Source organism: Gouania willdenowi, chromosome 10 (assembly GCF_900634775.1).
Source record: "Gouania willdenowi chromosome 10, fGouWil2.1, whole genome shotgun sequence".
Taxonomy (NCBI): Eukaryota; Metazoa; Chordata; class Actinopteri; order Blenniiformes; family Gobiesocidae; genus Gouania; species Gouania willdenowi.
Window position 1 is genome coordinate 41,583,972 of NC_041053.1, and position 26,633 is coordinate 41,610,604.

At 40.2% G+C, this 26,633-nt stretch overlaps 1 protein-coding gene across 1 annotated transcript in view; it reads right to left on the reverse strand.

Annotated features, from left to right (window-relative positions):
* LOC114470994 (protocadherin-1-like) overlaps window positions 1-26,633 on the reverse strand; it is a 171,762-nt gene that overhangs the window by 62,881 nt on the left and 82,248 nt on the right. The window contains exon 4 of the mRNA XM_028459463.1: window positions 14,100-14,319. Coding sequence (XP_028315264.1) covers window positions 14,100-14,319 — 220 coding nt within the window. The remainder of the gene's footprint in view (window positions 1-14,099; window positions 14,320-26,633) is intronic.

The window sequence follows — 26,633 nt, forward strand, 5'->3', positions numbered from 1 at the left end:
ATTGCCTTATTTTTATTATTTTTGCATATTATTTAATATTTTGCTGTATTTTTGTAGTTGTCTTGTGGTTTTATGGAGTATTTTATGTAGTTTTGCTGTTGTTCTGTATATTTTTTAGAGGTTGACTGATATATATATATCGACGGGAACGTGAGCTGGGTTTAGACCGTTGTGAGACAGGTTAGTTGTACTATACTGATGATGTGTTGTTGTAATAGTCCTCTCAGTCATCTCGAGATATCGGCCGATACATATGGACATTTAAAAAGATCGGCCATCGGCCAAAAACATATTTATTTATTTATTTAAACCATCAGCAGCCCCCCCTAAGGAAGGGTGAGAAACACTTTATTATAGGGAGGATATAAAAAGAGAGGGCAATGTTACACCTAGGTGAGGGGGAAGGGAACAGGGAAGAGGGAGTCAGGGTAGTGAAGAGTTGATTATTTTAAAGTGAGATGTGATGTTGTCGTTGTGTATATGGTGACCAGTGTAAAGCTTAGGTATAATGGTGGAGGCTGTGAACAGAGTGGTAATACCTAGAACAGGTGTTTAGTGTAAACCCACTATCTACACATTGTACATTGTTGTCGTGCTTTACTGCTACTAACCGTCCTGTACCTTTTGTTTTACTTGGTTGTGTACGGGTACATTTAAAGTTTAATAAATGTTAAGAGTTCTATTGGTGTATTTAGTTTAATTTCTAATATTTACATTTAAGGCTGAACCATTAACATTAATGACATCAATATTAAGGTTTTCACTACTGTGATAACGTAAACTCACATGTTGAGGTTTTTTTCCGTCTCCATCATTTCAGTGATATATATGTTAACCAATCAGAATTGCTGAGAACCGCCTTCCTGGGCTGCTGGCCAATCAGAGATGGTTACAGGACACACACATGTAGGCGATATAGCCAGTCTTTTTTTTTGGTAAAGCAAGGGTCTGAGTGCGCTAACAACTACACTAGAGTCTATAGAATCCACGTTAATGGAAACACGGAATCAAACAATGAATATGAATCTACTGTTGAACGTGGAAAAGGACACAATGGGGTTTAAACGCCGTCACCGTGAGAAAAAGGACGTTATTTATGCTGAAATGTCCTCTTCAAACACCATCTAACCTGTAAACATCTACACTAATCATCACTGACTCCTAAATCTGAGCCACCAGTGCCTGTTTAACTTTAATGTGTCTGTAAAGCTCCGTTCGTTTCTCCTGCTGTGCTCTGTGAGAACATGAGTCAGCATTAATCATCTTCACCTGCTCAGAACATCTCATCAGAGCTACAGAAGATCTGGATAAAGTTGTTCTGTTGTTGTGGATGAGATCATCAATACCAGGGATTGTAGAGTCTGAAACATCATAGATTATTGATCACTTCTGATACTGTATATATTCTGACCCCTAGTGGTGAAATAACTGATGTATCCTTGAGTCCAAATTGTGCAGCTCTATATACATTTATATTATGAGTGTTTTTATTTATTAATATCTTTCATATTTCATTTTTGAGTCATTTTTGTATAGTTATTGTGTTTTTGTAATCATCTTGTGTGTCTTTTGTGTTATTTTGTCTATTTTGTGTCCCCCTGTGATTGTTTCATTTTCTTCATTATCTGTTTTTCTAGTCTCGTGTTTTTTGTTGTCATTGTGTATAATTCTTGTCATATTTGTACTTTTGTGTTTTATTGTTGTCGTTTTGTATCTTCATCTGGTATTGTTTTTTGTAGTTGTGTGTTTTTGCTGTTTTATCCATTTTTGTTGTTATTTTGTGTGTTTTTGGAGTCTTTTTGTATAGTCTTCTGTTATTGTGTTTTTGTATTCATCTTGTGTGTTTTTATTGTTAATTTGTCATATTTTTTTCTGTCCTTTTGTACATTTTTATCTTTTTTCTGTTTTTGTCGACTCATGTTTCTTCTTGTTGTCATGGTGTATATTTTTCTGTCATGCATGTATTTTTTGTTACTGTTTTGCGTTTTTGTGCTGTACTTTTGTCAATATTTTTCTATAATATTGTGTGTCGTTGGAGTCAATTTGTGTGCTCATTTTTGGGGCCTGGGCTGCATGTGGGCCCTGAACCCCTAGTTTCCCGTGCATGGGTTGGAGGTAAGGGGACTAGAACAAAGCAAACCAAGCATTCTGTTTACGTGAATCTCTCACATCCCTGTACAAAGTAGTTTAGCAGGTCAGCAAACGCAGTAAATGATGTCCTGGTTGCCACGGTGATGATGACAACACACGTCACAAAGATTAGCTGAAATGGAAAAAGTTAAGCTTTTAACATGCATTTTCAAAACTAAAATATAATAATTGTTTATCAGTAATGGAATAATTATCCTACCTGCATTTCTTTGTGAGAGTATTTAATTTAATATTTATATATATATTTAGCTGATATTGTGTATTTTCCCGCCCTCTCGCAGCACTTAGTGTGCTAACGTCTGCCGACTGCTGCCGTGATGCTGAGTCGCTGTTTCTATTTTCTATTCCTCCTGCTGAGTTTGGAGCAGGATGGAGGAAAAGCCCCTCATTACCTCAGGAGGGACGACTATATGTTTCAAACCTGCCAAATAAGTGGATTAGCCTTGTGGGGGTGGGGGGGGGGGAGGGGGGCTAGGATGAGCCTAATCCTGACGTGAAGCCCCCCCCCCCCCCAAACATGCAGACGTCGTCCACTCCGCTCTTTATTCTCCACTGTTCACATCACAGTGTGATCTCCGTCTGATCCCTGAGTGCAAAGCCGGCGTTGCCATGACGACGGGTGAAGAGATCTCCATCCCAGACGCTGAAGTGCATTCGGACCTCGTCGTGTAATTTAACCCTAAAAAAAAAGGACGTGATCCTGGTCTCTGAGTTCTAACCTGGAGTAGACGTCAGATCGACTGCTTTAGTCTGTGTTTAAACCAGGTCAATTATGATTGTATTTGTGAGATGAGAAACAAATTAGATAATAGATATTTTTTGTCTATTTTCTTTTTTTTGTTTGTTTTTTGTCCTTTAGTTGTGTATCTAATGTAATTGACCCCAACCCAGGTTTAGATCCTGATTTATTTATTCATTTATTTTAGTTTGTCGTAGATAATTACCTAATTATAGTTTATTTATTTATCTCCTTTAGTTTATTTTTATGATCTTTCTGCAAAGAAGGTTTTTTTTCTGCGTTCCTTTATATATATTTTTTTCTTATTTTAAAAAAGCGTTATTGTGTGTCAGACTGAAGGACAGTTTTAGGGCCATCTGTGTGGTTTCTCAGGTGATTTCTTAGCTTCTTGTTTCACTGTTTATTAGTGAGCAGACTTGACTTCAGCCTTTTCACGACGTAAACAAACGTCGTCACATAGATGTTGGAGTGTGTGTGTGTGTGTGTGTGTGTGTGTGTGAAGGCTAAGAGCTAAAGAGGCACTTTGGCTCAAACGAACTCTCTGAAACGTGGAGACCTTCGACGTTCCTGATTCTAATGAAACCTCCGACACTTTGTAACTTTCTTTTTAAAGTGTTGTGAAGACTCCTTGCTGTTGCGTTTCCATGGCGACCCGTCCCCGCAGCGCTCAGCTGCCCAGTAACGTATCACCTCCGTCGCTCCGGCCATTAGTTGATGAGCTCCCATGATGCAACTCTCTTAGCAACGCAGACCTGTGGCTAACTCCCCCGTTGACGGCCATCTCTCATTGGACGGGTTCCCGTGGGGGGGGGCTCGAGGCCTCACGCCTTAAACAAACCCTGCCGACTCTCCATCTGTCTCAGAGACGAACACTCTGGGCGGCGGCTGAAGGCTTTTTGTTTTTCATTCCTTCTTATGGAACCAGACCAGAGTTCACACGCAGCATCCGAGTGGTTTCACCTGGTTTCAGACGTGAAATCACACATTTATAGACCGCGTTTTAACAGAAGCCGTTGCTCCGCCCACCCACAGTTTGTTTCTCGCCATGAGTTAAAAACCTTGAGAACAAAACAAATGCGTGTGATTCACATCAAAGGTTTCGATTAATAAAACTGACCCTGAAAGGTTTGTTTTGGGTTCTTTTTAGTGCTGCACGCTTTGGGGAAATTTAGCAATTGTGATTTAATAAGTGGTTAAATGACGCTTACATTTAACTTAAAACACACAAATGTAAGTAAATGCAAATTAAAGCTTTTACAGCAATGTTTTCAATTTAAGTTTCCCCGAAAAAGAAAAAAATGTTTTTTTTTAAAGTGCAAAGACAATAATAATGCTGTATTACTATAAACTTACTGAGTAACTAAAGCCCTGCATTCTGCTGAGCTGCCACTAGGAGGGAAATTAAAAAATGCATTAATTATGGGCGTTACTGCTGTAGCAGTAAGACATGCCCACACCGCTGTGCGCAGAGACAGACGGTAATACACACAATCATGTGTGCACACACACACAGCGACTTCACACAGCTGAGATGTGTCACTACAACAACAGACACACACAATCACAACGTGACGCTCACACATAGCCTTACAGACACTACTCAGGGGCAAACAAGCCTTCTCCCACCACCTCACACACACAGCCATAAAGACATGCTCACACAGAGACAGACGGGGATACACACATAGCATAGATGTTTGTAAATATACATAGTTTGATGATTAGACCAGAATCTGATCTTTATAAAAGCTCAGAGTCACAAACATGTTTCACATGAAACACAGTGGACTTCCTCATTAAAACTGTCAATCAATGCTCACTGAGGGCTCCTCTCAACTTTTATAGGAGGGGCGGGGCCAACAGTGAAAGTTGATGAATCAGGGCAATCCAAAGAATCTGTTTAATTCAATAGCAAAATTCAGTTGTAATATCAGCGTTCATCCCTTAGAGGGCAGTAACTGACATTTTACAACTAAATTCGCAAAATTCAAATAATTTAACTAAAATATGAAGAGTGGGACTAGGATTAATAAACAGCACTACTTAATACCCAAATACATATGTATTCAGCAGAAAAAAAGAGGGTTTGGGGTTTCTTTGAGGTATTTCTATATGTAAAAAAAGCAAAAACAAATATTCTAAAGTCCTGTCAGAAAATAGTGCAACACTTCAAAGTGAAACAAACAGTGACTCTGTAAACTTACACGGTGCTAAAACAACCGCCACGCTCCCAACTCGCTGTGGACTAGGTTATTTTGCTGCCCCCCCCTCGAACGGAGCGGGCTGTCCTCAGTGCGGCGCGATGCCCAGGTTTGGGACCGGCCCAGGTGCCACAAGAGGTCAGCAGTGATGTCGGCCACCCACCAGACCCGTGTTCAAACCCGGGACCCACCATCCAGGACTCTACCCAGGAACAAGGGGGACCGGACTCTTCCTCATGCTCCATATCGGTCACTCTCCCCTTCAGCTCGCTAGAACGTCATGTGACCAAACAGGCTGCACATGCTCACTCCTCCCAGAAATAAACACACGGAGACAGTGATAGCCGTGATGAAACAGACCCGCACGTCTATTTAAATCACAAATCACAGCCTTTATAATCGCATGAGATTTAGTATTAGTTCTTTTAAAACTTTAAATATATTTACATTTGCCAAAGCGTGGACGGTGAAGTATTATGAGAACGTGCTGAACCTAAAAGCTCTCAAAACATGTTGGTTTTGTTTTTTTAAAGTGTCCATGTGACTGTAAATAATGGAGAGATTTAACGACGAGTGAGAAAAACTTTAAAACTGAAGAAAAGTAAGTGTTTACATTCTCACTTGATGGCTTTTCAATCAGAATCAGAATCAACTTTAATATCCATGTAATGTAATGTATGCTATACACACGAGGTATCTGACTGTCTAACAATGTAAACATTAAATAATAGAAAATAACCTTCTTATAATGGTATCAAACATGATAAATAGAGCTAACAGAGTCACAGCCTGTTCCTAATAGTTTATTTAACCAGTGAACACTGTTTATTAGCTGCATATATTCTCCTACGTTAGTCGGGGTTGATGTTCCAGACGCTCCATCCAGGATCCCCGTGAAGCCTCTGCTGCCTTTTATTTTTCACCCGCTCGGCAGGAAGAGCTTTTCGTATTCAAGTGCTTTTTTATTTGGTGCCAATAAAGGAAAGTGAGGCTGACAGAAAAGGACAGTTTGACGGTTTCTTCAAGCTGCAGTTTTTTTAACAGAGTCGAGCAGCAGAAAAACGCTGCGGAGAACCTTCCACCTGCTGAATATTCATTCCTGTACAGACGTGCTGCACGTGGATGGTTGTTAAAGGTTACCCGTTGACAAATAATTTAATAACTGAGACAGTAGAGTGGTTTACCTCCAGGATTCAGATTCATGAATGAACACAGAAGAAGAAGAAAATGGAAATGTCTTCACCAGAGGAAACATTTACGTATCTACGCTGATCTATAATAAGTTTTCTAACTATGTGTCTCACACTTCATACAGCGGGGGTTCTCAACCTTGGGGTCAGGACCGCATTTGGGGTTGCGAGACACTGGGAGCGGGTCCCCAGATACCTTCAAGTAACTGAATATTTTCTGAACATTTTGAGCCCAGTTTTGCCTATTTTTACCCATTTTTCTGCAACGACACCAAACTTTCCATATTTTAACCTATTTTCATCACTTTTTCTTGCCATATTTTTGCTCCTTTTATTGTAATTTTGCTACATTTCTCCCATTTTGACACTTCTACATCACATTTCAATGACTTTTCTGCACATTTTCCACTTTCCAGACATTTTCAGCACTTATAAACCCTTTCAATCAACATGTATAAATTACTTTTAGTCAATTACTGGGGAGATAATCGATTATCAAGTTGAACCGAATCAAACTGGAAAAATGAATTGTTAGATTAATCAATGCATCGAAAAAAATAATTGCTAGATTAATCATTTAAAAGATACTGGTTTATCCCAGCCCTATACAGTTGTTTTAGACCACTCTTTATGTTCTGATGAGTGGCTTAGATCCATAATGTATTGATCACAGATTACTGTGATCAATACATTACCCACTAAAGCTGCAACCATACGCTTTTATACTTGTTCAATTTTATCACAATCGTTAGAATTAGAATTCTGATTCATAGCAACAATTATGTGCATATTTGTATGATTAATGTATTATTATGTTTGTGTATTGTTCCTCTCTTTTAGTGTATTTTATGTCTTTGTGTCATTCTGTGTATTTTCCCTCTTGCTTTGTGTATTTATTTTTGTGATTTTAATTTCCTTATTTTTTTTAGAAAAAAGTTAAATCATGAACTTCTAGAAGTCAGTCGCTTCAGTCGTTTATCTACACCACATATTGTATGCATACACGGGAAAATAAATCAATATCAATCAATAAATCCACTCTAAGGTGAAATATTCATGCTGAAAACTGTCACAAAATATTCGATATCGATTATATATACACACAAAGTATCTACTTTTTAGACACACACACACACACACACACACACACACACACACACACACACACACACACACACACACACACACACACACACACACACCTTTAAATGTCATCTTTAAATGAAGTTCAGATCGTTGGTCTTCCCCCCCAACCCCGTACCCCCGTACTCACTGTGTCAAGCACCGATTTACAGCCTCTGCCATATAAACACACACACACACACACACACACACACACACACACACACAGAGTGCGCTTGTGTTCATGTGCACGTGTGTGTGTTCGTGCGTGTGCACATGGCCACCAAAGATAAGTTCAAATAAACAACAAACCTGGAGAAATAAATCCACCTCCCTCCCCTCACCATCTCTCTCCTCTCCTCAGGGACAGGAGAGGGCATCTAAAGAACGCTACACACACACACACACACACACACACACACTCAGCGATACAAATAAGAAACGGAGCGGGAGGTATAGTTCTACAGGGAGCAATCACCTCTCCTATCTCTGCACACACTCCTTTTATCTACTCACTAATGAGGAGCACACACACACACACACACACACACACACACACACACACACACACACACACACACACACACACACACACACACACACACACACACACACACACACACACACACACACACACACACACAGATCCTGAGGAACCTGGTTTCATCAGACCGTCTCTCAGTGAGTGTCCCACTTCCAAAACTACGGCTGCTGCTGCTGCTGCTGCTTACATCATTATGTAACAGTGTGTGTGTGTGTGTGTGTGTGTGTGTGTGTGTGTGTGTGTGTGTGTGTGTGTGTGTGTGTGTGTGTGTGTGTGTGTGTGTGTGTGTGTGTGTGTGTGTTCCACTACAAGCTCTAATGAGAGCATACATGAAGACAAAGTATGGGAGTCCAGCAGTAGATGATGATTACTGTGTAAAAGAGGCTCTGTGCAAACTAAGCACTTTGTCTCCAAACAGGAGCAGCCTCCTCTTCCTCTTCCTCTTCCTCTTCCTCTTCCTCTTCCTCCTCCTCTTCCTCCTCCTCCTCCTCCTGATTCTTCTTTCTTTCTTTCTCTTCTTTATGCTGATGCTGCACATTCACAGCAACAATCACCCAAACCTCTGACACTGGTCTTTGATCTGATGTGTGAACAGGAAACGTCAAGATTAAAGTTGAAATTTTCAGATTAAAAAATATAATGTCAAGTTTAACCCTTGAAGCAGCTTCAGTGTTTTAAACTCAGTTTCAATTATAATTGTATGAACTTTAGACAGGAGTTTTCTTTTATTGTCATGTTCATAATTCCAGGATCCTTTTTCATCACAACATGTATAGAACAAATGATCTAAAATGTACCCACACTCTATGAGTTCAGGACCCATTAAACCACATAATTTAGATATACTGTTATCCTTACATTTAAAGGTTGTTTTCCCAAAAATACCTACCCCCCAAATCCCCCCAAAACATCAGGGTCAGCAGAGCTTTATTACAGAGTTTCAATGGAGGAAACTTATTCTTACCTTGCAAAATGCATGGCAATAAAAAATCTGAAAACTGTACAAATGGTCTTGATGTGTTGGGGTACACATAAAGGAGTGGTGTGGGTGTGGTTGAGAATATATTTTGCGTGTATAGTGCAGCAGATTAATTGCATATTTTAAGATAATTGTTCACTTTGGTATAAAAGCATGAAATTATCCACAGATACTCTCTAAGGGCCACTGTTTTGGAAAAAGAGTCACTCAAAATTTCAATATGGCGGCCATTTATCAAGATGGCCCCCCAGTGCACAGACACACACAGTCAGTTGTGTCAGTGACTGTCTGTCAGAGGCTCAGTGCAGATGTCTGTCTGTCTGTTAAACACTGAGAGATGTTTGAGGAAACACTGCATGTGTTTCTCTTCTCTAACTAACTCTGTCTCTCCTCAGCAGAGATCTGCTGCTGCTGCAGCTAACGGGGCTGTTTACACATTCTTAAAGAGACAGTGTCCTGAATGTGATTTACTTTAAAACTACTTTCAACAACTCAGAGCTGCCCTGAAAAAATCAACACTACATCATTTAATCACATTTCAGCCTTAATGAAGGAAAAAGTCAAAATGTAGTTATTGTGCTGCTAGTGATTAATAAAAGGGTCTTTGTGGCTCCACTGACTTTGACCTATTATTGTTTTTATTCTAAAACTATTGATAAAAATAAATAGTTTATATCACCTATTGCCATTTAGAGTAAAAATATATAGATATGAATATTGGTCCATGTCACCCAGTTCTAATGTAACCAAAGCAGTAACGTTTTGTCTTGTAAAGGATATGATTGTCTAAACTGTGTGAAATGAGGCGTTCAAACACTGTTTAAAGTATGATTTTATTAATATGAGTTTAATCATTCAGTATATTTATGTGTAATAATCTCAATAGTTACATTAGTCTAATGGGAACAGCTTCGTCACGTGAAATATAATTAAAAAATATTGAATAGTGACTTTTTTATGCTAACATTTATTTCACGCAACGTGTGACATGTTTAGTTTTTATTCTTCAATAGTAAAGTATTAAATCTGACCTTCTGACCTCTCTATGGTTTCATGACAGTAAGACATGTTATTTTTATTTGGTCTATTATTCCTTATATGGAGTGGTTAGCATTAGCTCTTAGCCCAGTCTGTGTGTTGGTGTGTTAGCTTAGCATAGTTAGCTTTAGTTGAGTTTCCAGTTCATAATGGTTGCTACAGGTTCATCTCTGTCTCTGTGTTTGTAGAACTTTGTGTGGATCTGATGGAGGAACTAGGATTGGTTCACTTTGTTGATGTTTATCTGGTTTTAACCCAGTAGTGGTTTATGATGTATCACAGCACGACAGCTTCAGGTAGCCATGACGATCACCACCGTCTCTGTGTGTGTGAGGGCTGGGGGCAGGAGTGGCGGTGGTGCACACCGTGGAGGCTTCGCTGCAGAGCTTCCGTGAACAGCGTTCTGTTCCAGAGAATAATAAATTGTTGACAATAAACTTATGGACAGTTTTGGACCCTGGAACAAGGTTTTTAGGGGCTAAACTGAGGGACAAATGGCCCTCGCTAATTTGCGACCATGGGCATTTATCGTTTCTCTCGTGGGATCGTGAAAGACGATATATCGCACATTTTTAGTGTGTGTGTGTGTGTGTGTGTGTGTGTGTGTGTGTGTGTGTGTGTGTGTGTGTGTGTGTGTGTGTGTGTGTGTGTGTGTGTGTGTGTGTGTGTGTGTGTGTGTGTGTGTGTGTGTGTGTGTGTGAGGACATGGTGTCACATGTCATGGTCACTGTTCATGTGTGGATTAAATCCAGATTATAGGAGCAGATGTGGATAATCTGAGTGTAAAGGTCACAGTAACAATGCATTAGCGAAAGAGAGAGAGAGCACTTCAGGAGCTTTAACACACACACACACACACACACACAGTGGATGGATCCATTAGATGTAATCAGGAAGACTTGGTGACGATGATGAGTTTCTTCATTCATTCTTTACAGTGATATACTGTATAAAGTCTACACACTCCTGTTCAAATGTCAGGTTTTTGTGATGTAAAAAAATGACACCAAGATAAATAATTTCACAACTTTTCCACCTTTAATGTGATCTCTAACCTGTACAATGCAATTAAAAAACAAACTGAAACCTTTCAGGGAGGTGAAATAAAAAATAAAAAACAGAGAATGATGTCACTAAAGTGTGCACACCCTCTTATAACTGGGGGTGGGGCTGTCTTCAGATTTAACCAATCACATTCTACCAATGTTAAATGTGAGTCAGCACACACCTGTCACCATTTAAAGTGTCTCTGATTAACCACAAATAAAGTTCAGATGTTCTAGAAGCTTTTCCTCACATTTTTGTAGCTACATCTTCCAGAACAATCCATGGTCCTCAGAGAACGTCTAAAGCATCAGAGGATCTCATTGTTCACAGATATCAGTCAGTGAAGGTACAAAAGACTTTCTAATGAATTAAATATAACATGGAACACAGTGAAGACAGTCATCATCAAGTGGAGAAAATATGGCACAACAGTGACTTTACCAAGAACGGGACGTTCGTCATAAATTGATGACAACACAGATGAAAAGTGGTCATGGAGGCTGAGGCCGACAGCAGTACAGTCTGTGTAGAACATGTGACAACAATCTCCTGTCTTCTTCATATGTCTGGTCTATGGGGTAGGGTGGCAAGGCGGAAGCTTTATCTTACCAAGAAAAACATCTAAGCCCAGCTTCATTTTGTAAAAAAACACGTGTGAAAATGTGTTATGGTCTGATGGAATCAAGGTGGAACTTTTTGGCCCTATTTCTAAATGTATATTTGGCACAAAAACAACACTGATCATCACCAAAACAACACCATACCTACAGTGAAGCATGGTGGTGGCAGCATCATGCTTTGGGGCTGTTTTTCTTCAGCTGGAACTGGGGCCTTAGTCAGTTCTAAATACCAGGCAGTGTTGGTACAAAACCTTCAGACTTCTGTTAGAAATCTGAAGATGAAGAAGAACTTTATCTTTTAACACCACAATGACCCTAAGCACAGCATCAACTAAACAATGGCTTCACCACAATCAGATGGAGGTTCTGGAATGGACCAACCAGAGTCCAGACCTGAATCCTATTGAACATCTGTGTGGTGATCTGAAGAGGGCTGTACACAGGAGATGTCCTCACGATCTGTCACATTTAGATCAGTTTAGTAAAGAAGAGTGGGTAAATATGACCTCATCAAGATGTTCCACACTGATAGACTGCTGAGTTTATTGGTATGTTTATGTAACCAGGTTATCTTAAGTTTTTATTTTTTATTTTAAAGGTTTCACTTTGTTTTTAATATAATTGTACAGGTATTAGGTCACATTAAAGGTGGGAAAAGTTATGAAATTATTTATCTTGGTGAAATGTTTTTACATCACGAAAACCTGGCATTTGAACAGGGGTGTGTAGACTTTATATATCCATCCATCCATCCATCCATCCATCCATCCATCCTTGTTAAATCCTCACTCAGAATATCTCAGTATAAAGTACCTAACATATATCTCTAACAGTTCACACAGTAATAATCCTCACAGGAGCTGCTGCTTTAATCTGTTGACACACACACACACACACACACACACACACACACACACACACACACACACACACACACACACACACACACACACACACACTAGTGTTGTAGAGTACCTGCAGCTAAAACATGTTTGACCATCAAAGTGGAAGATGGTTCATCATCATCATCATCGCCTGGAACACACTGTGTGCTTCACCCTGACCTCATTCCTCTGTGTGTGTCTATGTGTGTGTGTGTGTATCAGTAGTTACTCACACACACTCCGGCCGTGGCCCGTGGGCGTGCAGCAGCTGTGAATAATTGTGTTTACAGATGGTGTGTGTTCGACCTGTGGGGCGAGCGAGGACAGAAAGGAGGAGAGAGACGGTGTTCTCGCCCTCGCACACAAACGACAGCCGTGACATTTAAAGCCAACCTCTCTCGCCCTTTCTCTGTGTCTCTCTCTCTCTCTCTCTCCATCTGCCTGTCTGAGCCGTGTCCAGGTTCCTGTTTGGCGTCCGTTAGTGTAATTGCTGAACGTGTTAAGGATGAGGACAGGGACAATAATGTGTGCGTATGCGATGACTCATAAAGTCAGTGTTTTATTAATGTGCTGCACATTCCTCACTCTCTCTGATTGTTTTTCACTAAACAAAGAGACGGCAACGCCAAGATCATTCACCCCCGTGGGAGCAGATTACTTAGAGTTGGACAACTTATATCACAGGGGGCGGGGCCACAAACGTGATCTGTATCTGATGTCAGATCAAAGCATTAACACAGGTATTTTTTTTGTTTTTTGTTTGCGTTTATTACTTTGTCTTTTGAATCATTTTGTTTTTGTGCACTTTACTGAAGTTCTGGTGGTTTTTGGAGACGTTTTCATATTTTGCTGTCCTTTTGTGTAGTTTTTTGGGTCATTTTTCCTGTTGTTTTGTGTGGTTGTCATTTTGTGCACAGAGGACGTTATTAAAGCTGCGATCACGCCCACATTTCTATAATCACGATGTTAATTGGTTGAGTGGAGACTTGATTTGTTGATTATTGATTGTTTTGAGCGATAATGAGGTCACACACCTATTTGTGTATGTGTGTGTGTCGGTTTGTTGTAGTATCGTATATTCATTCGAGGTGAACTTAAGGAAAAACAAAAAACATCCTTTAAGTCACACCATGGGCTACTTATGGTTCTCACACACACACACACACACACACACACACACACGCACACACACACACACACACACACACACACACACACACACACACTTCTTCTGCTGACCTGTGGGGGCAGCAACATGTCTCTGCTACATTTCATTCATTAGAAAAAGAAGAACAATGGAGGGTAGAGAGAGTTGGAGCTCCTCCCCACCGCACAATACAATGTAGACGTTGTGACTCGTCATTTTTAAATATCACTCAGTTTTTGTGTGCCGTACAATTTGTGTTGCTGTGTTGACTTTATAAGTGTGTGTTGAACAAATCCACTTCACACAAAGGTTATTAAAGCAGAAATGGTTGATGGTCCACGCACAGGAGCTCCCAGACCCACTTTAGGGTCACGACCCACATGTTTCCAACTCCGAGATGTGTGTGCGTGTACATGTATGTGAGCCACTGCTCCTACCGTTCTCCGGGTGTTCCATCTCTCCGATGCTGCCGTCAGGCGTGGTGCGTTCGTAGTGGTCCTCAGGCAGGGCCAGGGGCCCGATGCGGGGCCCCGAGGACGACTTAGAGCTGGGGGTCTCTGACTCGTCCAGGCCGCTGTCATAGTAGCTGTGCTGGGATGCGTCCTGCAGGTCCTGGGCCTGATTGGCCGTGGAGAAGGTCACACGGCGATGGGGCTGCTGTAATTGGCAGACAGAAGACAGAAGGGGCGGAGTTTAAGTTTGAAAATCCTCCACCAATGTTTAGTTTTTTATCTTTACAGCAAAACCAAGAAAATGTAATTTATTTTGTGACAAAATCTTTTTAACTCAACAAAAACTGGTTAAAAACACGCACAATGAAAATAAAATAGTATCTCTAATAAATCAAGGAAGTTCTGCTTGTGTGTTTGTGGAGCGAATTTCTCCCTGATTCAGTGTGTGTTCGACCTGAAACGTTAGGCTGAGTGTGTGCATGCATTATTATGGACTTATTTGGTGTTGCAAAACGTTTATTTTAATTCTATTTAGCCCAAACGGCACATTCATGTTTACCCAGAAATGAAATCTATTCATCTTTTGACCTCAGTGTGAGGGGGCGCTAGTGCACCAATCTGTTCATTTACAACCTCTAATAATCAGTAGAAAAAGATCCTCCTCAAGTCCACTAAAGAAAGTCAATATTAAAAAAGTTTTTGTACTGTTAACAGTTATTTAAGTGTGTTGCAAAATGTTTATTTTCATTTTGTTTTTTTCGATCGCGTCGTGGTACTTCTGGGTCTGTTTTTTCTCTCTCTCAAGTCTCACACATTGGGCGTGAGACACACACATTTCTACAACCTGTGACGGTGTATGTGCATGATGTGTGTGTGTGTGAGAACCCACGTAGGAGACCAGGAGGACAGGTAGCAAGTCACACGCACACACATCTCAAGACACGTTCTCACCACACTTAAGGTATTTATAATAAAAATATACAAAATGAGTAAAACAAAACAAAAAAAAACCAAACAACATTTATCCAATAAATACACAAAACTGTGTACACCTCTTTGTACATCCAACCTTCAAACACATACTCATTTGGCCATAATTAACAACTCTACTTAAGCTCCTCCCACTATATGAATACATACGATGGGCACTGTACTAGTTAATATTAAAGCAATAAAAGAAATATTAAAACAATAAAATAAATGTAAAAACAATAAAATAAATATATAGACAAAACCCTAAATACGTTGGTCTAAAATGATGTCACATTATTATCAACTCCTTCCTGCTTTTCTTTATAATGGTTCATACTGGGTATAGTGATTTATACTGGTTTATGTTTCTTTATAATAGTTTACTGCTATTCCTTAATAAGTTATTACTAAATTAGTTAGTACATCTGATTTATACTGGGTTATGTTTGTTTATGAGTTTATACATGTTTTTACTGGATTATATGGTCTGTCCCTGTTTATACTGGTTTTATTGGTATTTCTCTGTAAATTACACGTACTACACTGATTAGTTTTTATACTGATTTATTTTGGCTTTTACATATTTTTATCGTTTTCTACAGTTCTTACTGGTTTTTACTGGTTTATAAGGCATTCCTCAGTAAATATAACATTACTTCTTACACTGATTTATACTGGGTTATGTTTATATGGTCTGTACCTGTGTTTATATTGGATCATACTGGTTATACTGGTATTTCTCGGTAAATCTGACATCATTGAAGGACGGTTGATGACGTACATGGTGACAGTGTCAGAAAGCTGTAGCTGTATGTCTTATTTCAGGCTTCAGTGTTTCCTGATGATAAACAGCCCAGCACACGCTTGGACGTGTGTACCTTAAATAAAGTATTTAATTCTAATATTTCAAATGATTGAATCAATCTGAAATGATGAGTATTGTCGATATATTCCCATTAAGGGAACACTTGTCCGGTTTCCACATGAGTGTGAGTTCACACCTAAAGCTGTGTTCTCAGGAACACTGGCCGACGTCAAAGAACCCAACAATGAGAATAATACGACTTTCACACGCGTACGATGGAGCGATACACGTGAGCACGTTCTGAAATATTCATCCCCAGACAAAACGCACACACGCACGCACGCACGCACACACACACAGAGAAACACAAAAAGAAAGGGTTTGTTCTTATCAATGTTGTATCACAGCAGCTTAAATCACTCCCAACGTGTGTTTCCTTTGATAAAACGGATGCAAACACACACTTTGTAGATTCACTCGTTGTTTCCTGAGGCAGTGAGGGAATCGTCTTCACTGCTACGTTTGATGGTCCTAATTAACACACACACACACACACACACACACACACACACACACACACACACACACACACACACACACACACACACAGGAATTATCACAACATTCTTTCTTACTAGTGTTCTCGTACACAAGACTGAATTTTCTGCATTTTAAAGCCTGTGGCTTCTGTTGAAACACTGGTTCTCAACCTGTTCAGCCCACCACCCCCAAAATAAAGGTCCCAGAGAGCAGGGACCCCCACTGTAGCTGAAGGTGGTTGAACACAGACATGAACATTGAAGAACAGTCATGTGGAGACAGGACCATCTATAAGGGGGAATAAAGGAGAGATTTTTGGGGTCCATCCATAAAGTCAGTAAAATGATGGTTTATTGTTCTATGAATCTGTGATAACCACATTTATTTATTCATCTGAATAATATCCACTGTTATCCAGGAACGTTTATTATTATTATTATAGTCATCTTAAAGATGGAAATCCTGGTTTTAATCACAAAGAAAATGGTTCAAAGTGACCAAAAATGGTGGAAAAGGAGGTGAAATGGGATTTTTTAAAAAAACACAGAAAATGGTTAAAAGTTGTAAATTATAGTGGATAAAAACAGACAGAAAAAGTGGTAAAAAGGTTCAAAGTGTCAATATTGATTTGAAAGTGGTAGAAATTGGGGGTTGGGGTAATGTAATTTAAAAAGTAGGAATAATTTGTTTAAACTGGCAAATAATGGGCATGACAAATTATGAATGTGGTTAAATTGGCAAAAATAATGATGAAATCTGGTGAAAAGAGGTTAAAAGTGACAATAATAGGTCAATATACGTGACATTAGGTGTAAAAGTGGTAGAAATGGTTTATAAGTGATGAACATGTCTGGAAAGTGGAACTTGTAGAAAAAGCATTAAAATGTGATGTCGTTGCAGAAAAGGGAAAAAATAAACTAAAATGGGCTAAAATTGTTTCAAAAAATATTTTTAGTTTCTTAAAGGCATCTGGGGACTCCCTCCCAGTGTCTCATAACCCCAAATGGGGTCCTGACCCTAAGGTTGAGAACCTCTGTGTTAAACGCTGACTGATTTGAGCAGCTTTGACGTAGCCTTTTAAATAGAAACTTAATTGCGATAAGGTCCTGAAATGTCGCCCTCGTGTGGTCTGAATCAAAATCGCAGCAGCAATGTGCAAACTGTCAAAATACATAAATAAATAAACATATTTGAGCTTTCTCTCTTTTGTCATTCTGGCTGTGATGCTTTCCTGGCCTTCACTGTGATTAATAATCAAGGTTCTGGCCCCCAAAATAGAGCCAAATAAATCCATAATGAGCCCAGAGTGTGTTTAGTGAAAAATGTGGGATGAGGACGAAGGTTGGAAATCAGCGATTCAGGAGAAAGAGAGAGAACGAGAGCCAAATTACTGCTAGTGCTGCACTTTAACGCAACCTTCCTCACTCCAGCTGTCTGTGGGAAAATGCAAACGTGCACTTTTTATGTCATAAAAGAGGCCGTGATGATGAACAGAGTTTCCTTGAATCTGGTGAGGACAGACCTTCGTTTGCAACGAGAGAAGCACAGGCCGTGAATAGAAACCACAAAGACCCGGCTCAGCCCGCGCCGTTACGTGCTAAGCTAGTGCGCGTAGGACGACACAGATTACACAACATGACACACAACGTGACTCCAAACACATACTGAAAACACACCAAAAAGATACTAATTCACCGTAAAGGATTTGTTTCAGTTGAGAAATGATTAATGATATTTCTGAAACTACAAAAAAAAGTAAACCAAGTCACCCATTTTTAAAAGTAGTTTTCGGTCATTTTGAATCCGTGTATTATTCGTTCATTCGTTTTTCATTTTGTAACAAAAACATGAAAAATGAAAAAAACACTCATTATTTGATATTTGTTTCCAAAACCAAAATGAAAAAAACGGAAAACGCCTTGTTTTTTAAATTCAAGCACTTTTGCTTCGGTACAGAAAATGGAAAACTGAAAACAAACACCTTTATTTGTTTTCTCCATTACCGATTTGCCAAAGTACGTGACGCGGAAGTGAAGCTTTACACATTCGGAGATATCTTTATCTCTGCAACACTGAGGAGTCTCTAAATCCTCCTAAATGTCCATGAGGAGATTCTGTGTTCAACACCAGCTAAAGCAAAAAGGACACGTTTTGGATGCACAGCTGGAAGCAGCGATCTTGTCATGCCGAACTGCCGTTAGCATAGCCGTTAGCGTCGGATGAGAGTACACTTCCGGGTCACGTACTTTGGCAAATCGGTAATGGAGAAAATTAATAAAGATGTTTGTTTTTCGTTTTCTGTACCAAAGTAAAAGAGCTTGGATTTGAAAAACAAGGCGTTTTTTGTTTTTTCATTTTGGTTTCGTAAACAAATATCAAATAATTAGTGTTTTTTTTGTTTTTCATGATTTTGTTACATAATGAAAAACGAATGAACGAATGATACACAGATTATTTTGGGTTTTTTTTGTATTTTTGTTGCCATGCTTTCTGTTTTATTTTTTTATTTGTTTGTACTTTCGTATATCTTGTGGTAGATTGTTGTTTTTTTAGTTGCTTTCCACATTTCTGTCGTCATGCTGTTTATTTGTGTTTTCTGTTGTCCCACATGTTTGGGTTAGCTTAGCATGTAGCAATCAGTCCCACATGTTTGGGTTAGCTTAGCGTGTAGCAATCAGTCCCACATGTTTGGGTTAGCCCGCGCATGTAGCAATCAGTCCCACATGTTTGGGTTAGCTTAGCACGTAGCAATCAGTCCCACATGTTTGGGTTAGCTTAGCACGTAGCGACCAATCCGTCATGTTTATTAGCTTAGCACGTAGCGACCAGTCTGACATGTTTATTAGCTTAGCACATAGCAATCAATTCAACATGTTTTTTGCTTAACACGTAGCGATCAGTCCGACATGTTTATTAGCCTAGCACGTAGTGATCAGTCCGACATGTTTATTAGCTTAACACGTAGCGATCAGTCCGACATGTTTATTAGCTCAGCACGTAGCGATCAGTCCGACATGTTTATTAGCTTAACACGTAGCGACCAGTCCGACATGTTTATTAGCTTAGCACGTAGCGATCAGTCTGACATGTTTTATTAGCTTAGCACGTAGCGATCAGTCCAACATGTTTATTAGCTTAGCACGTAGCAATCAGTCTGACATGTTTTATTAGCTTAGCATGTAAAAACCAGTCCCACATGTTTAGGTTAGCTTAGCATGTAAAAACCAAGGGAAGAATGAATATGAAACAGAATTTTTTGTTGTGTGAAAAGTGTGTTGCATTATTCAGGAAGTGTGAATTTCGTAGATTTACAGTAGGAGGAAGAGGAGGGGGCGTGGCTAACAATATCACAGTGAAACCAAATGAGGAGTGATGTTCACTGGGCCTCTCTCTCTCTCTCTCTGTGTGTGTGTGTGTGTGTGTGTGTGTGTGTGTGTGTGTGTGTGCGTGTGTGTGTGTGTGTGTGTGTGTGTGTGTGTGTGCGTGTGTGTGCGTGTGTGTGTGTGTGTGTGTGTGGGAGAGGAATCCTCTTTACCTCTGAGGGAGATAAGAGAGTGTGTGAGGCTGCATTGTACATGCATACAAAAGTCTGTCCTTATCAATATGCATGGACACACACACACACACACGTAGGTGGTGGTGATTTAACACTGCTGTGTTGATGTGGTGGAGGATGAATGAGGAGTGGAGGAACTGATGGTGTCTTCCTCTTCCTGTTCCCACATTAGTGCATGTGGGCGTGTGCACATAGAGGCTTTAAGTTCATTTAAAGTCAGATTATTTATAAGGTGTGTGAACACGTGAACAGAGTGTGGAGTTACCGTCTCCTCGTACGTCAGGACATCAGATAACTGAAGGAGCAGCAGAGATAGTTTAATGTGTTGTTTGATTAGTTACAGTAAAAACACACTTCATTCCTTTTATATTGTTTTATATCAAACCATTACACCAACTGGTCCTAGCGCTCCGTGTGATCAAAGTTCAGGATGTTTCTCAAACAGAAAAAGTGGTTTGTTTTTGGAGTCATTTGTTTATTTTTGAAGTAGTTTTCTGTCATTTTGTTTTTTTTTTTTTAAAGTCATTCTTGTGTCTTTGTTGTTGTTGTTTTGTGTAATTTTGTTTTATTTGTTGTCATGTTATCTGTTTTATTTTTTTCACATGTTTGTCATTCTGTATCTATTGTGGTTGTTTTTCTCATTATTGAGCCCTTTGTGTAGTTTGAGAGTTTTTTAGTTGCTTTCTTTATTTTGTTGTAGTTTTAAGCATTTTTGTTGTCATGCTGTTTGTTTGTTGTTTATTGTGTGGGACAGTCCCACATGTTGGGGTTAGCTTAGCATGTAGCGACCATTCCACTATGTTTGCTTAGTTTAGCATGTAGCGACCAGTCCCACATATTTTGGTTAGCTTAGCAGATAGCGAGAAGCTCCATACATTTGGATTAGCTTAGCACGGAGAAACCAGTTCCACATGTTTAGGTTAGCTTAGCACATAGCGACCAGTTTCACAATGTTTGAGTTAGCTTAGCATGGAGATAGATAGATATATATTTAATGATTCTTTACAGGAAATGATGCTGTTACAGCAGTTCACACAGAGCATCCTCCCCTCTGCCACCTGTTGGACTAGTGCTAGCTCAGTGCTAACCACAGACCCTGCTTTCTTAATTAGCTTATCCAGTCTGTTCTTGTTGGCAAACCAAAGGCCCTCTCTCCAGCAGACTACCACAAAAAACATGGCGCTGGCCACTACGGTGTGGTACACGCTCTGGAGCAGGGGTGGACAGATGTGGAAAGACAACAGTCGCCTCAAGAAATACAGTCTGCTTTGGCCATTTTTATACACCGACTCCGCGTGGCTCTTCCAGTCCAGTTTGTCATCCAGCTGCACACCAAGGTAGCTATGGCTGGAAACTACTTCCACCTCAATGCCTCTGATGGTAATGGATGCTGGATGAGCTCCTCTCTTCCCCCTCCTGAGAGTCATCTCTTTTGTTTTGGTGGACGATTGTGCTCACTCTAGTGTACAAACAGAATTGTTGGAGAAAGCAGTTGCTAGTGTTGTGCTGGGAATCTGCTGTTCCCTGAGGTGCCCCCGTGCTGCTCATGATGGTGTCTGAAACGCAGCTTGACCTGAACTGGATAGACGATGATCGGAGGCGCTCCCCTTGGAGAAGGAGTGGAAGAGTTCTGAAGAACAGATGGTGAGGATGAGTTGGTGGCAGGGAGGAGGGATGGAGGTGGGGGGTAGACAGCAAGCTGGACTGTGGTTGTGTGGAGCTGTTAAAAAATCTGTTTAGATCCTCAGCCAGACTCTGATCCCATCACACAGCTCTCCACCTTTCCGCTCCATGCCTGTGATCTTCGTCATACCAGCCAACGCCTGCCTGGCTGGATGGGTGGCCTCGTGGTTAAGGACACTGGGCTTGTAATCGAAGGGTTCAAATCTCACCCGGGCCATTGCTGTGGGACGTTGAGCAAGCCCTCTAACCCCTAACTGTTCCCCAGGCGCCACGTAATGGCTGCCCGCTACTCCTCAGGGATGGGTTAAATGCAGAGGACAAAGTTTCATGTATGTAAGAACATATATGACCAATAAAGGCCAAAGCCCTGATTTAATTAATTAGTTGCTGGTAATCCATGGTTTGTTGTTAATATAGCAGTTGATTTCTCTAGAGGGCATGATGTTTTCATAGCAGAAATTGATATAATGTGTAACACATTCTGTTAATCTGTCTATATAATTTCCATAAACCTCACATAAAACATCCCAATCTGTTGTGTAAAAAACAACACTTCAACTGCCTCAGGATTTCAGCATCTGGATGTTTTGGTGATGACAGGCAGCCTTTTGACAGCTGGCAGGTAGGAGGGAGCTAGGTGAAGCAAGTCGTGATCTGATCGACCAAGAGGGGGCAGTGCTGTACATTATTGTGCATTTTTGACATTACAGTAAAACAGTGTTATTCCCTCGTGTTGTACAGTCATTGTTTAAACTTGGGCAAAGTCTCAGACAAAGAGACATGATTAAAATCTCCTGACACAAGAACAAATGCATCGGGGTATTTTTCCTGAAGTCTTGCGATAGTCACATGCACCGCGCCACTAACCGTTTCTGCATCCACCGACGGGGGAATGTAAACAACAATGGCTATCACCATGGTGAATTCCATTGGCTTTCTGCTTTCCTCTCCTAGCTGTGTCCCGGTGTCACGGTCTGAGTTTACCTCCGTGCTGAGAATATAACGCTAACACTAACATTATCCAATAAACAAATAAAACATGTCCGTTCACTTTGAAAACAAAAATAAACAAAAACGAATTTTTGTTTTTTTGCAAAAATGAATTTTTCGCTAGTGCGCATGTGCATATATGCGCATATACAATCTCAGTTCGATGTGAACACAGACCATGACACCGTTCTGCATGTATAGCATCGAAGCCAGTGAAAGTGATCAGTGGGTCGGGGGTGTTTTCCCTGAGCCATGTCTCAGTCAGACATATAAGGCTACTTTCCCGATACACTTTCTGGCTCCATACAAGCGTCTCGATTTCCTCCGTTTTGTTGGTCAGACAGCAAACATTTCCCATGGTGATGGAGGGTCGCGCTGGTTTGTAGCTCGCTCTCCAGGTCCTCTACGCCCTTTTCTTATTCCTCTTTACCCCTGCACGCATCCCCCGATGTCTCACTCGTAGAAAGATCGGGATATCGTGCCTTCTGCCAAATTGGTAGCCACTGGCCAGGCTAAGCAGTTCCTGCCGTGAGTATCCAAGAACTGCAGTATCTTGGTCACATATCCCTGACCTCATGTGTGTAACAAATTGTCTACCGCACGGTTTAAAACCGCGTAAAAGTCAATGGACAAAAAATAACGTTAAATACATTGCAAACAAACAAACTGTACGGAGCTGCCTCACCGGCGCCTTGACAGACACTCCAACATGTTTGGGTTAGCTTAGCACGTAGCAACGAGTGCTACATTTTTAGGCCAGGCCACCAAGCTCAAAACGCCACTCACTTTGTTTTTGTTCTTGTTCTTCTTTTTGTTGTGTACACTCGTTAAAATCACTACTCCTCTGTTATTCGTGAATGGATCGGGCTAATCTATGGATGTCTACACATCGACGCTTGGAGTCCAAATTTTTTTAAAAAACAAAAGTTGATTTCTCATTTATTTGCGAGTCAAATATTACGAGGGTTGGTGCGACCAAATAATTGGCACATACCAATATATAAATGGGGCCCATTACCCCGTACGTGTCACGGGGGCGCGAGGAGGCCCCATTTTTTAAATGACTACTCCTCCGTTAGTTCTCATGAGATCAGAATGCAGTTTGGTATGAATACTCTATGAATGAATATGATGAGACGCTGAGGCCTTTTTTTTTATTAAATGGGGCCCGGGGTCCCACCCCCCATTTTGGTGGTACGTGCTCTTCAGCACGGCGACGTTCCGCAGGCCCAGCCGTAGTTCATCCAAACTTGTTGAGTTAGCTTAGCACATAACGACCAGTTTAACATGTTTTGTTAGCTTAGCACCCAGTGACCAGTGCCACATGTTTGGGTTAGCTTAGCATGTAGCAACCATTCCACTACGTTTGGCTAGCTTAGCACATAGCAGTGTTTTGATTAGCTTAGCAAGTAGCGACCAGTCAAACATGTTTTGTTTGCTTGGCATGTTGCATCTAGTCTCCCATTTTTAAGTTAGCTTAGCACGTAGCAGTGATATTTGTCCTTTTATCAGTGTAAGATGAAGATCTGTGCGTCTGTCAGCTGATCAGAAGCTAGTGAAGCTGAGCGCTGTCTGAGTTTGTAGCTTCACACCAACGAGATGTACAGAGAAGAGGGGTATGTGTGTGTGTGCACGTATGCGTGCGTGTGTGCCTTGCAGCCTAAACAGTTCTGTGGTTGCTCAGGTTGAGAGTACGACGCTGCAGGCTCTGATTGGCACGGTGAGAGCAGCGTTGTTGTTCCCGTCCAAATGTTCAAAGCAGACAACAGAGAGCAACATCTGCCTGCAGCTTTACACACACTACACAACTACTACAACATATCTATACTGCACAGGTCAGCCTGAGTCACGTGGCCAATGAGCAAGGCATCAAACGATTGTTCACCAAATGGGAATACAGAGAGAATAAACAAGCTAACACAGGTTGCTTTTGTCGCACAATCAACATTAAAGCAACAATGTTGAGACTTTTACACAGAATACTTTACAATTGTTCATTTTGTGTCAGTTTTTTGATAGATTTTTGTCCATTATGTGTCTGTTAGCTTGCTTTTGTCCTTTTTTGGCAGAGGTGTGAAGTAACATCGTAAAAGTACTCCATTACTGTACTTTTTCAGGTATTTGTAATTAAATTAGTATTTATTTATTATTATTTTAAAAACTGCCTCGTTCCTTCGTTCAGCTTTACGGAGAAAAAAACAGAAGAAAGTTAGAAAACATGGAGAGAAAAGTGAAAGTTAACCACTGTAGAAGATGTGTTGGGTTGGGTTTATTGGATCCAAAGTTGGCGGTTTAGGTGCTATTTTGGTGGATTTTTGAGTGTTTCTGAGGATAAATTATCAGCTGGATCTGGCAACCCAGATACAGGTCAAATATTTAAAGACGGCTTGTTTTTTTGGTTTTGTTTTGAAGTTCTTTATGTGTATTTTAATTTCTTTACGTCTGTTATTAAGTTTGTCAAGTTTCTTTAAAACATTTTTTGGTACTTTAAGTTTATATTTTTCCTTCAAGTCTTTTTTTGACTAAATTTTCATTTTTTTTCTGTAATTTTTAAGTCTTTAAAAACAAGTTAGGATGAACTACGGTGAACGTCTCCTTGCTGAATAGCACATACCACATTCCTGAGAATTCAGTCAAATGACCCGGTTCCGCTGAGTAAAAAAAATGTCTCCTAGAGGTTCTAGACATCTGCTCATAGAATATCCATGTCAAATTACAGCTCGATTCAATGAGCATTAACAGAGGCATGGTCATTTGAAAAATGGGGCCCCCTGGCGCCCCGTGGCACGTAAGAGGTTATGGGCCCCATTTATATATTGGTATGTGCCAATGATTCGGTACCACCAACCGCTGTAACATTTAACTAGTGTACACAACAAGAGGAATAAAGTGAGGACGTTTAGAGTCCGGTAGAACGGCCTAACAATAACTACTCACTAACATTGGAGGTAAATCTAAAAACAGTGAGTGGATGTATTAATTATTTATAGAATCATGATTTTAAGGCGTACCACCTCCTCTCAGACCTGAAACTAGACATTAATGATAGATAAAAGTCAGAATAATGAGTTTAATCAGAGCGTAGATGCTAAACACACTCGTGATGTTGACCGTGCGTGCGTAGAAGGATTAAAGCTGAGAGGGTGAGACGGTGACTGACCCTTTAACATCCTTCAATCAGGAGAATTCATTCACCCATCTAAATCTAAATGTTTATGTTCTCTGAGTCTATTTTGAGGTTCCTTAAGTATGTTTCTTTATTATTTAAACTATATTTGAGTCTTTTTTAGGTTCTTTAACTCTGTTTTTAGTTCTTTAAACCATTTTTAGGGACTTTAAGTCTTTTTTTGTGCTGGATCCTGCTCTTCTCTCTTTTTGTGTGTTTGTTGGTTGTTTCTTTTTGGTCTCAATTTGTCATTTTGTGTTTCTCTTTAGTGTAATTGTCTTGTTGTGTTGTGGCTTTTTTGTGTAATTTTAGAGTTTTTGTGTCACTGTATCTTTTTAGTCTCATTCTGTCTCTTTTTGTTGTCCTTTAGTTTATCTTTGCTGATGTTTTTTGTCTTTGTTGTGTTTTTTTTGTGTCATTTCTTCTTTTTTTCCAAAACTTTTCATCATTTTTTGTCTCCTTCTTGTCATTTAAATGTCTTGCTGGTGTTTCCATCACATCAGCAAACTAGTCAGTGCTCAATGACTGTCACTCATAGTGCACAGTGAACAGAGCCCGAGGCAGACATTGTGTAGATGTTTTTTTCTGGGTCGGACTCACACAAACACTGTTTCAAACGCTGTCGCACAACAGCAGCACATTCAGAAAAAAACACTGACTTCAGTACAAAGAAGTGCCGAGCTCAGCGCGCCCGCCGCGAAAACCAACATATGCAAAAAAAACTGACGCTCCCTGTGTCTGCAGTCCTACATCTGTCCCTAGCATGCACACACACACACACACACACACACACACACACACACACAC